General features: G+C 41.1%; 3 protein-coding genes across 3 annotated transcripts in view; 1 reads left to right on the top strand and 2 right to left on the bottom strand.

Annotated features, from left to right (window-relative positions):
- The window catches only part of LOC311229834 (uncharacterized protein), a gene marked incomplete at both ends in the record, with an annotated part of 64297 nt that extends 53117 nt beyond the window's left edge, over positions 1-11180 (bottom strand). Inside the window, one exon of the mRNA XM_084315908.1 lies at positions 10593-11180. Coding sequence (XP_084172034.1) covers positions 10593-11180 — 588 coding nt within the window. The remainder of the gene's footprint in view (positions 1-10592) is intronic.
- On the top strand, positions 3879-4253 carry LOC311231046 (histone H2B-like; the record flags this gene model as incomplete). The annotated part of the gene is made up of 1 exon (XM_084317516.1): positions 3879-4253. The coding sequence occupies one exon, from the start codon at positions 3879-3881 to the stop codon at positions 4251-4253; it is 375 nt and encodes a 124-aa protein (XP_084173642.1).
- On the bottom strand, positions 6347-6712 carry LOC311231051 (histone H2A-like; the record flags this gene model as incomplete). The annotated part of the gene is made up of 1 exon (XM_084317521.1): positions 6347-6712. The coding sequence occupies one exon, from the start codon at positions 6710-6712 to the stop codon at positions 6347-6349; it is 366 nt and encodes a 121-aa protein (XP_084173647.1).
- Positions 11181-13604: the final 2424 nt, after the last annotated feature.

The following is a 13604-nucleotide window of genomic DNA, read 5'->3' as shown; positions in this document are numbered from 1 at the left end:
ACGTTAACGCTATTTGCTTCCGTCTGAACTCCAAAGGAGCTTTATTCATTTCCACTTGCAATGCAGATACTGGGGTTGTTCTGATCGCACCACAGCACAGTCTTAACGCCTGATACTGTATTATATCTAACTTCTTTAATAACCTTTTTGATGCAGACTGATACACGATGCAGCCATAATCTAAAGCAGACCTTACTAATCATATATACACAGCTTTCAAAGAACCCCTACCTGCTCCCCACTCCCTACCCCTCAGGCATCTTACAATATTTAATACTTTCTTACACTTAGCAACAACTTTTCCTATATGGTTTGCCCACATAAGCCTTTTATCAAACCAAATCCCTAGATATTTAAAGCACTCTACTCTCTCTAACCTTTCCCCATATAACTTAAGACTAACCTGATCTGACACTTTCCTTCTGGTAAAAAATGCCACCTTTGTCTTTGCCACTGAAAATCTAAAACCCCACTCTTGTGTCCACTTCTCTACTTTCTCTACTGCTTCTTGTAATTTCTTAACTATATACTCTATATTCTTTCCCCTTTTCCACATAATCCCATCATCTGCAAATAATGCCACCCCAATACTGCTCTCTATATTCTTAAACACTTCATTTATCATAATAGAAAATAAAACTGGACTTATTACACTTCCTTGAGGTGTCCCATTCTCCACTACATACTTTCCACTATACTCTTTCCCTACCCGTACTGATATTGGCCTACCTGTTAGAAAGTTTTCCACCCACTTATAAATTCTCCCTCTTGTTGGCGGTTTTTCCAAAAGACCAGTCCTCCAATAACCTTCCTGTGAGGTGTAGGCGGAGTAAAGACCTCACAGAGAGACCAATCAGAAACCACTGCGCCTCCGCGTTAATAATATAAGGCCAGAGTTTCGACACAGCAGCGTATTATTCTTGTTGAAGTGAAGACTGAAACATAGTTTCTCATAATGGCCAGAACTAAGCAGACCGCTCGTAAGTCCACCGGTGGCAAAGCCCCAAGGAAGCAGCTCGCCACAAAGGCTGCCCGTAAGAGCGCACCGGCTACCGGCGGCGTGAAGAAACCTCATCGTTACAGGCCCGGTACCGTGGCGCTGAGAGAGATCCGTCTATACCAGAAGTCCACCGAGGTGTTGATCCACAAGCTGCCGTTCCAGCGACTGGTCAGAGAAATCGCCCAGGACTTCAAGACCGACCTGCGCTTCCAGAGCTCTGCTGTCATGGCTCTTCAGGAGGCCAGCGAGGCTTACCTGGTCGGTCTGTTTGAGGACACCAACCTGTGCGCCATCCACGCCAAGAGGGTGACTATCATGCCCAAAGACATCCAGCTGGCCCGCCGCATCCGTGGAGAGCGAGCTTAAATCGACCTGTTGACTAGTTGTTCCCCTAAAGGCTCTTTTAAGAGCCACCTCAATAATCCTGAATGAGCCCCGTTTCCTCATTTTAACTATGTTCTGATTCCATGTGGATGAAGTTGGTGATGTGTAATACGTTCGTTTGATGACCATCGTAGCTCAATACCAAGTCACCAGAATTATTCATAACTCGACTACGCAAAACGTAATATTGAAGTCGATTCATATTCAGTTAAGTCTTTTCTCTGATCCATTAGTTCATTGAATACACTGCTGACTAGTAATAAATATGACCCATATGGTTAAAAATAAATACAATCGGGATTCTCAGTGTTTGCTCCAGAGTCTTGTCTGGAGTTCATTTTGGTTGAGCCTGCATGCTTTCCCCATTTCCTAAATGTTCAGTGTCAAGTAATTTATTTATTTATAGAGCACATTTAAAAGCTTGAGAGCCAACCAAAGTGCTGTACAGTACAGTCAAAGCATAAAATCAATGTGGGTATGTGTGGTCCCGTACTGTCCATGGTGCTGAAATAGTGACATTTAGATTTCCAGTGACTACAAGAAGCGAATCCACTCTTCCAAACAATCTCGAGATAACGAAATAAATGAATCTTATCACAAATAAACTATTTGTTAAGTCGAGTAAATGATCAAATGAATAGTAAATCAAATGTATGTATGGCCTCTTAGGGTTTCCGTATAATACACCTGCATATAACCTTTTTTATATACTTGTGTGACTATATAATATCCCTTACCTTATATCACTGGCCAGTATGACTTACTACCATAGTGTCTTTATACCTGTAACACCTGATCAGCATTATTAGTAGTAGTACTCATTTATAGACAATCGTTTAATTTAAGAGAGTAAAGCAGAACAAACTCTGCGTGACTGGGAGACTTGTGTGACTTGTGTGACTGGGATACTCGTGTGACTGGTAGATGTGGTAAATACACAGGTCACAACATGTTTACAGGAACGTTTTGGAGTTGTATTTTGATTGTATTTGGAGTGTGTATTTCGTGACTGTAGGGTAAATGGGTAAATGTCTGACCCACAGTGATGAAGCTAAGCTATGCTAACGGTCCGCCTATAGCTTATTCCCAGCGGAAGAGTGCTGCCGAGTGCTTCCGCGTTTTCCCTGATTGGTTGCGACACGCCCCGCGGCAGCGCGGCAGCCGCAGGGCGGAGCTTGCGGCATTATGTAGCCGTAATCCCTGATGTTTTTCATTCAACGCTTAGCTCAACTGGCAGCGCTGCGGTCCGTTGGTGACAAGTTTGAATCCCTTCAATTTTTTTTTTTTTTTTTTTAACATGCATTCTTTCGCCGGTTTTAGGCATGTTAACTTAAGGTTAAGGTTAAGGTTAGGCATTGTTTCGGAGTTGGTTAAGGTTAGAAGGGTTAAGTTTAGGCGCTGTTAAGGAGCTGGTTAAGGTTAGAGTTTGTCTTAGAGAATGGCAATATTCTTTCAGAGTTGGTTATGGTTAAGGTTAGGCATGGTTAAGGTTAGGCATTGTTTCGGAGTTGGTTAAGGTTAGAATGGTTAAGTTTAGGCGCTGTTAAGGAGCTGGTTAAGGTTAGAGTTTGTCTTAGAGAATGGCAATATTCTTTCGGAGTTGGTTATGGTTAAGGTTAGGCATGGTTAAGGTTAAGGTTAGGCATTGTTTTGGAGTTGGTTAAGGTTAGAAGGGTTAAGTTTAGGCGCTGTTAAGGAGCTGGTTAAGGTTAGAGTTTGTCTTAGAGAATGGCAATGGACAGCCTATTTCCGCGCTGCAGCGCGAGGCAATAGACAGCCTATTTCCGCGCTGCAGCTCTCTCGCGCTGCCGTGGTCACATGGGCGTCATGGCCAATCAGAAAAAACGTGGAAGCACGCGACGCACTCTTCCGCTGGGAATAAGCTACACGCTAACAGTCCAGGCGTTCCCTAAGCCTAATGCATGCATGTCTAACTCCAGGGAAGATGTTAAATAAGCTAATTTCCCAAAATGTTGGAGTTTTCCTTTAAGAGAGTAAAGCAGAACAAACTCATGGCTGAAACTCTTCTGCCCTCTACTGGCTAAATGAGAACTTAACTTCTATTAGCTTTACACACGTGCGCCACGCCCGACCAATCGTATCGTAGAAGCCACGCAGTACTATTTGCATCGACCTAATTGTTGAATATATATAGATACACAAATGATTGATTGATTATGACATCGTACTGTGACATCACAAATGTTCTAGAATGTTTGATTATAACATCATACTGTGACATCACAAATGTTCTAGAATGTTATGACAAAAAAGATGGTTCAATGACTTTATCTAAATCCAATCAATATTACTAATGCCGTTTCAATGTAAGGTTATAAAAATAAACATATAAACATTCATATAATACAATAACCTAAATATATAGCTTTGGCTTCTCTACAGAGAGTAAAGCAGAACAATGCATCGACCTCCTACAAATATGGCAGGAAACCGTAAGCGACCGTCACCATTCGAGTCTGATCAGCCGTCGAATATGCCTGAACCAGCCAAGCCAGCGCCCAAGAAGGGCTCCAAGAAAGCCGTCACCAAGACCGCTGCCAAGGGAGGCAAGAAGCGCAGCAAGTCCAGGAAGGAGAGTTATGCCATCTACATTTACAAAGTCCTTAAGCAGGTTCATCCCGACACCGGCGTTTCCTCCAAGGCCATGGGGATCATGAACTCCTTCGTTAACGACATCTTCGAGCGCATCGCTGGAGAAGCCTCTCGCCTGGCTCTCTACAACAAGCGTCGCACCATAACCTCCAGGGAGATTCAGACCGCTGTGCGTCTGCTGCTGCCCGGTGAACTGGCGAAGCACGCTGTGTCTGAGGGAACCAAGGCTGTGACCAAGTACACTAGCTCCAAGTAAACTACCCTGTTCACTGAAGATTAACCCAAAGGCTCTTTTAAGAGCCACCCACCGCTTTCATGAAAAGCAATTATTGTACTCTAGTGTGTGGAAGTGAAGGGGGCTTATCGAAGTATATAACTTCGTTAGTATTACTTTTGCGATGGTTTATTTCCACGATACTTCCAGCACGGCAACAAAGCAAACACAACTTTATATATTATATAAAATATAGATCTGATATAGGTTCTTAATTGGAGAATGTTGATTGTTATTAAGTCCGGTTTGATTAGTGGGTCCTACTAACGCAGATACTTTACCGCATCGAGTTGAGCCCTTTATTGTGGAAATACATAAATTGCCATCATTATGGTGCATTTATGTCAATGCGTAAATTAACACTGACACTATTGGAATGACTACGTCACTACGGGTGATGGCCCATTAGTGGACACAGCAGATTAATGTAATTTTATTTATTCAGACCGGTTTGGATTATGTTGGCACATAATTATGTTCCCCACTACCTCACATTAAATATCTACACAAGCAAACATTATATTATACAGAACAAGTGGAACATTGTCTCACAAAAGGCTATTTTATGGACCCCCACTATTTATATGAAACAGGCACGGCTACAAAACACGACTTGTAGTTCTACCCATTTATTTATGTGATTAGTGATCCAGACCAGCAACATTGGCAGGTAAATAAAATGGTCTCAATGAGTCGCAACGCTTCAGATAGTTTGAGAGTTGAGAGTCCCAACAATTGTGTAAATACACAAATGGCTGTCAAGTCAATTTATGTTCGTGCATGCTGTAATCTATATATATATATCCCTTACTATTTATACCGCTGTCCAGTATGACTTACCCATTTTTTCTGTTCAAATTAATCATCACTTGACCGCTATGACATGCCATTTATAATTTTACATTATATCGTTAAGCCTTCAAAACACGCAGACAACACATTAAACATCACTTCTAATGAGCACTGTACAAGTGTACCCATTAGGGTACTATGACTATGCGTGCACCTCATGGTACCAAAGCACCTCAAAGGCGCTTAAAACAAAATTACAAACATCACAAAACAAACTGGTCAGACTACTACTTGACCTGAACCCCAGAACCCACCTCACCCCTGCCCACTTTGCCAACCTAGGATGGCTTAGAGTAGACGACAGAGTACAGCAACTTGCAATGGGCCTGGTCTACAAGATACACTATACGACCGGGGTGCCCATGTACATGTCAAAATACTTCCCAAAGGTCAGTGAATACCACAACCACTACACCAGAGGAAGCTCAACAAATCATGTTAAACCCAGATTCGGCTCAAACAAGGGACTAAACACGTTTCGCAATTATGCCACAACAATGTGGAACGCCCTACCCAAAGCTGTAAAGGAATGTGAATCCCTGCCCACATTCAAAACCGCCCTTAAAGAGCACCTACGGGAGGCTGCAATTCGAAACTGGCCACCGTAAATGCCCAAAACCCCCACCACCTCCTAATAGACAGTCTCCTCCCCACCGCATGTATATATTCCCTCCCCGCCGTATGTATATTCCCCTCCCACCCACCCACCCCCTCCTAATGTACAGTCCCCTCCCCATCATATGTATATACTCTGTCAGGATCTAGGGGTAACAGTACTGTATATTTGAATACCGCCTATGTCACAAATGTATCAGTACTAAATACCTATATGTCCCTATGCCATAAATGTCATGTATGTTATGTATGTCATAAATGTCTATATGAATTGAAAATGGGGGACCCTGATGGAAACAAGACAAACGTCTTTCTCAGGTCTGCATCCCCTTAACAATTGTATGTATTGAGCCGTACTGTATTGTACCCATTCTGCAATCTGTTAAATAAAGTTTTCATTCATTCATTCATTAGTGAACACGGTCAAATGTTATGCATTACGAGTTTATCGCCTTACACTTATGTAAGAGGTAACAACGTAAGTTACACAACCAAATTGTATTTTGACAAACGGCAATATTGCATTTTCAAGAAGAGGTGGGTGGCTCTGAAAAGAGCCTTTGTGGGGTTTGTCGAAGAGGCTAAATAATTTACTTCTTGGCAGCCTTCTAGGTCTTCTTGGGCAGAAGGACAGCCTGGATGTTGGGCAGCACACCACCCTGAGCGATGGTCACTCCTCCCAGCAGTCTGTTGAGCTCCTCGTCGTTACGCACGGCCAGCTGCAGATGGCGGGGGATGATACGACTCTTCTTGTTGTCACGGGCAGCGTTTCCAGCCAACTCCAAGATCTCAGCGGTCAGATATTCCAGCACAGCGGCCAGATAAACCGGGGCACCGGCTCCAACACGATGAGCATAGTTGCCTTTACGCAGCAGTCTGTGGACACGACCCACGGGGAACTGAAGCCCGGCACGAGAGGAGCGAGTCTTGGATTTAGCCTTCACCTTCCCTCCTGTTTTACCTCTTCCACTCATGATTCAGTTTATTCTAGAGATGAACACAGAATAATGTGGTTAACACGCCGAAGAGCCGTCTTTATATCCTCACTAAGGTTCGTGCTTATTGGTCAAATATGGCTCCGTGCATCATCACCCAATCAGAGAAGGACTGACAGAGATAATAGGGGTTGGTTTACATTGTTGGCGAACTTTTCATACGATCTCTCCACCAATGATACACGCAAATGTAGGCGGTGAAAGGGAATTATAATAACAACGTGGATATTGTTATATCAGCGTATACGGCGCGTCCCACAGAGCCGACAATATAGAACCATGTCACTATACTATGAATAATAACCCCATAGACAGGCTTATTGGAATGTCTTATAACCTCTAACATAATACCAGGCCTGTTATGCCTTTATAGCAGATCTTTTTCGACATATTTTCATTATTGGATCAGCGTTCTGCCTGTTGGACAAACAGTTAATATATAACCTCTTCTTGAAAATGCAATATTGCCGTTTGTCAAAATACAATTTGGTTGTGTAACTTACGTTGTTACCTCGGACATAAGTAAGACGATAAACACGTAATGCATAACATTTGACCGTGTCCACTAATGGGTACAGTGCTGGTTATAAGTAAATGTTTGATTGATTCATTGAAAACTTTATTAACAGATTGCAGAATGGGTACAGTACAGCTCAATACATACAATTGTTAAGGGGATGCAGACAAGAGAAAGACTTTCGTCAGGGTCCCCCATTTTCGATTCATCATAACATATGACATACAGATAGACAGTACTGCTACATCTATACATTTATGACATACCAGATTTGCAAATACAGTACTGTTTGTGACACAAAGAGTCCAGCCAAGAGTATATACATTTGACGTAGAAACTGTACATTGGAGGAGGTGGGGTGGGGGCGGACTGTACATTGGAGGTGGGTGGGGGACACTGTACAACTGTACAAAGCAAAACTGTACATTGGAATATTGACAAAACCATACTTGGTCATTTAATGTACATTGGAGGGGGTTGGGTTAGGACATTTACAGGGGCCAGTTTCGAATTGCAGTCTCCCGTAGGTGTTCTTTGAGAGCGTTTTTGAAAGTGGGTAGTGATTCACAGGGTGTTTAATGTATTGTCTGTCTGCAGTGTCAAGTGATTATTAATTTGAACTGAAAAAAACAATGTGGGTAGTAAGTGAATGAATTAATGAATGAATGAATGAATGAATGAATGAATGGATGAAAACTTTATTTAACAGATTGCAGAATGGGTACACTACAGTACAGCTCAATACACACAATTGTTAAGGGGATGCAGACCAGAGAAAGACGTTTGTCTTGTTTACATCAGGGTCCCCCATTTTCAATTCATATTGACATTTATGACATCCTCAACATACATGACATTACTCTGTCCTGAGAGAGTTGTTATTATTCTCATGATCGCACTGTTCATCAAAGTGGTTGAGTGCCGGGTATTGCCTTTCTTTTGAACAGTTATTATCATGGTAGGGGGTTCTGTCGGGAGATGAAGTTGTATAAATTATGATACTTGTTTATTAATAAATGACTTACAACTAATCATAGTTTGGATGGCTATTAAGTTGCAAATTATATTTACTAGTCAAAATCCTGTGATTTTAGGTTGTTTATAAGTAGCTAAATTGGATAGACTAGCTTAGTACATCACACGTATACAGTAAATTAATATATCATCACCTGCCGTATTAGAACCTTGATCAATAATACATTATTGGACTTTATAATAGTTTCAAGTTCAAGTTTCTTTAATAGTTGTCATACATAAGTACAGAATACTACATGGATAATGTTTATTTTAGCATTTTCAAAGTGGAAATGCTATTCCCAAAATAATACATTCCAGGCTCATTTAATTATAATGAAAAAGATGAACTACCCCATAGCCAAACACACGTCCTATGATTTCCAACAGTCAAGTGCAAATAGTATTCATTATTTGATCATATGAGCTCTGTATATTTCTGTACAATTTACAACCTTGCGTTGTATGTTAAATGTATTATTACAACAACAATAACCTTTTATAACGTTATTGTTGACATCAAACTCCAGCTATCAGAAGTCTAAAATCTGGCTTCATAAGTAACCCTCAGCAATACTGATCATCTCCGGTCCCCTCTCCCTCCATGTTTAGCAGGATACACAGCCTCCACATCTGGCTGAAAGGTTACTCTGCTCAACAGGCATCCCCTGATAAACCACACCATGCTCTCTCCACTCGTAATGTTAATGCTTCAAATCTAGTCACAATTTATCTAGATGTGTTTCTGTCATACAACATAAAATCACAGATTAGGGCCTAACTTTTCTGAACAGTATTTACTAATAAGGACACTTTTGATCAAACTGATCAGCAGCTCAATAGTTGCTTTTATGTTTCACAAGGTGCTCTGAATCTGCCCTTAAAAAAATATTTTCTGTTTTACCATGGTACCAGTCATATAAATTATTTACCATGGTACAGCCATATAGTAAATGTAATGGAACCATTAATAACATGGTTATAACATGGTATAGTCCATTTTAAACCATGATATCAATGGTACATGGCATAATTTGTTATCATAGGAATGCCAGGATAAATTTTTGTAAGAGATGTTTCTAAATGGAAATGGGGGACCCTGATGTAAACAAGACAAACGACTTTTTCTGGTCTGCATCCCCTTAACAATTGTGTGTATTGAGCCGTACTGTATTGTATTGCAGAATGGGTACAATACAGTACGACTCAATAAACACAATTGTTAAGGGGATGCATACCAGAGAAAGACTTTCGTCTTGTTTACATCAGGGTCCCCCATTTTCAATTCATCATAACATATATGACACACATGACATACAGATAGACAATACTGTTACATCTATACATTTATGACATACCAGATTTACAAATACAATATTGTTTGTGATACAAAAATAGTCTAAAAAAGAGAGTATATACATTTGACAAAGAAACTGTACATTGGAGGAGGTTGGGTAGGAGGGTGGGGGGAACTGTACATTGGAGGTGGTTGGGTGGGGTAACTGTACATTGGATTATCTGGCGGCTGTGCTGGAATATCTGACCGCTGAGATAACTATCTGAAGCGGTGTGACTCGTTGAGACCATTTTCTTTACCTGGTCTGGATCACTAATCACATTATAAATAAATCGGTAGAACTAGTCGTGTTTTGTAGCCGTGCCTGTTTCATATAAATAGTGGGGGTCCATAAAAGAGCCTTTTGTGAGTCAATGTTCCACTTGTTCTGTATAATATAATGGCTGCTTGTGTAGATATTTAATGTGAGGTAGTGGGGAACATAATTATGTGCCAGGTAACATCCAAACCGGTCTGAATAAATACAATTACATGAATCTGCTGTGTCCACTAATGGGCCATCACCCGTAATCATTCAAAGTGTCATAGCGGTCATTTACGCACAGACATAAATGGACCATAATGATAGCAATTCATGTATTTCCACATAAAGGGCTCAACTCGTTGCGGTAAAGTATCTGCGTTAGTAGGACCCACTAATCAAAAGCGGACTTAATAACAATCAACATTCTCCAATTGAGAACCTATATCTGAGGTAACTCGTGGAAATCAACCATCCCATAAGTAATACTAAGTTATATAATTCGATAAGCCCCCTTCACTTCCACACACTAGAGTATGAGAACCTATATCTGAGGTAACTCGTGGAAATCAACCATCCCATAAGTAATACTAAGTTATATAATTCGATAAGCCCCCTTCACTTCCACACACTAGAGTACAATAATAGCTTTTCATGGAAGTGGTGGGTGGCTCTTAAAAGAACCTTTTGTTGAATTAAAGACAACGTTCTGTTCAAACGCTTACGCTTATCTCTTTTTGGGAGCTCCTCTCTTAGCTGCTATTGGCTTGGCAGCCTTCTTAGCTGGGGCCTTCTTGGGCGCAGCAGGCTTTTTCACCTTCTTCGGGCTCTTGGCTGCTACCTTCTTGGGACTCTTGGCTGCTACCTTCTTGGGACTCTTGGCTGCTACCTTCTTGACTTTCTTGGGAGACTTCTTCGTTGCCGCCTTCGTGGGCTTTTTGGCCACGACAGGTTTCTTGGCTGCTGGCTTCTTGGCTTTCGGAGCGGCTTTCTTTGCAGGCTTTTTGGCTTTAACCTCAGCCTTGTTGATCTTGAAAGAGCCGGAGGCTCCGGTACCCTTGACCTGGACCAGGGTTCCTTTTGTCACCAGACTCTTGACAGCGGTCTTAACGCGGGCCTTGTTCTTGTCCACGTCATAGCCACCGGCAGCCAGAGCCTTCTTTACGGCAGCCAGAGACACACCACTCCTCTCTTTAGAAGCAGATACTGCCTCGACGACCAGGTCACTGACGCTGGGACCTGCCTTCTTGGGTCTGGGAGCTGCCTTCTTCTTAGCGGCCTTAGCCGGAGCGGCTGGAGCTGGAGCGACTTCTGCCATCTTCTCTCGTTCCGTCTCAGATTCAACACAAGTAGAATTATGATATTGAAGCTCAGTCAGAGGGCTGGTCTTAAACACTACATGAGAGCCATGTAGACTCAACCCACCCTGTCCTCCTCTGTGCTGCCAAAATGCTCTGCCGCTTGTGTTTTCTCCTCGCCAGAAAAGAGCTCAAATACACAACTATGAATATTGCAGGAATTTAACGCCAAACGGGTCAGCAAGCAGAAATATGTGCCATCAGAATTAAACCATTTGGAGACCCCTGGTGTGTTTGTGGACGCTTCAAACCACCAATTTGCGCCTTCACCATGGTGCGCAGCTATACCTTTCTCTGTTATTTATGTCTCACAATTCTTTAGATTGCATTATAATCCGACATAATCTCGTTTTCCAGCGAGCCAAGCTACCTGACTAGAGACTGGGAGCAAGAATAGTAATCTGGGGTGACGGGTTTTGTTGTAAATTGATGCTTTTCCGGTGTTGGTAAACACACTGTTGCTGGTGGCCTGTAGCGTGGGTCACCTCGACTTCGTATGAGGGATGATCACTACCTTAGATTAGTGGAAGGTTTCACATGGCATATATTAATTACAACTAACATTTAATTAATTAATGTTGCAAAACATTTCATAACTCACACAAGAAGCGTAGCTACATTTTCCTTTTGGGGGTGGGGGACTAGTTTGCTGTGTACTTTAGACTGCTGCATGCTTGTTGACAATACATGCTTTTTGGGCATTGCTGATCTGCTGTGTTTTCTGATTTAAATCTGCTACACTGAACACTTAACACAATAAATAATAACTGCATTGGTCTATTTTAATTGTATTTCAATAGTTTAAATAGACATAGTAGATTCATAATGAATCATGATCATATCACCAAACATAAACGCACCATATCAACATGGTCTGCATTACCACAAAAGAGGCCTTGCACGGAATGTTTGTGTAGTAAAGGCAATGGAATGGTTGCTATATGTATAGATTATATGTATAGATTATCATATCAACACATAGTGTTGTGTCTTATTACTGAATGTTATAAAGAAGTCACAACGGAACAGTAATATCATGCTTTTCAGCAGTGTTTTACCAACTACCACTGCACATAAATTAGGCATTTTATTTTGAAAGTGGTTACCAACGGTTACAGGCAGCCATGCTGGAAGAAACAGAACAACACAAACATTACAGTTTGTGTTTAGCCTATAGGTCAGATATACTGGCCTCTATTGTTAGGGCTCAACTCATTGTGAAGTAAAGGATATTAGAATGTGGTGCAGTAGGCTGCTAGCTACATTTTTTGAAACATACTATGTTGTCAGAGTCATACTTGTATTATTATCTTGTACCACAGTGAGGTACTGATACATGTAGCTCATGGTGAGACCATGTCGGTCTGTGTCATCTGTTTATGATCAGTAATAAATAACCCAAACAAGAGGACACCTGCTCATGGAGATGACTCAGCACCATCAGAAAACATCTCTCACCTTATAAATGTATACTGGCATTTCCATGATTGAAAGTTATGCCAAATGCATGCAAAAAGGATTATGCAGCTGTATGTACAGACAGATGTGTATATGAATGTGTGTGTGTATATATATATTGTAAGTCAAAGCAGTGACAGATGTCACCAAGAGAGCTATTGATTGATTGAAAACTTTATTAACAGATTGCAGAATGGGTACAGTACAGCTCAATACATACAATTGTTAAGGGGATGCAGACCAGAGAAAGACTTTTGTCTTGTTTACATCAGGGTCCCCCATTTTCAATTCATCATAACATATAATACACGACTTACAGATAGACAGTACTGCTACATCTATACATTTATGACATACCAGATTTGCAAATACAGTACTGTTTGTGATACAAAAATAGTCTAGAAACGAGAGTATATACATTTGACGTAGAAACTGTACATTGCGCTATCAAGGTGCACAAAATAATTGTCTTGGAAAAATGCAGTTTCATGTCGATTATTGCTTGGCTTAATTAATATCAAGTGTGGCTATGGAGTTTTGCTAAAATAATAATTGGGTTATTATGGCTTTGCGCGCAAATAGTTTCCTGTGCGCGGGAAATGTGCGACAAAGCCTCTCAACCAATCGTATACAAGAAGCCACGCAGCTATACTTGCACAATTTGACCTATATTCTACCCATGTAACTCTTGTGTGCATGTATAGTATATATATAAATCCACTTATGTCTGAATACACCTGCATATCATCTTTTTTATATACCTTACCTTATACCACTGGTCAGTATGACTTACTACCATAGTGTATTTATACCTATAACACTGTACATACATCTGATCAGCATTATTACAATACTCTGTATAGTACTCATTTATTATACTTCTGTTTAATCCTATTGCACTTTACTGTTACATTTGTACTCCAGAA

Source organism: Notolepis coatsorum (assembly GCF_963971535.1).
Source record: "Notolepis coatsorum genome assembly, chromosome: 6".
Lineage (NCBI taxonomy): Eukaryota > Metazoa > Chordata > Actinopteri > Aulopiformes > Paralepididae > Notolepis > Notolepis coatsorum.
The sequence above is the reverse complement of the archived record's forward strand: the minus strand, read 5'-3'. Positions and strand labels throughout refer to the sequence as shown.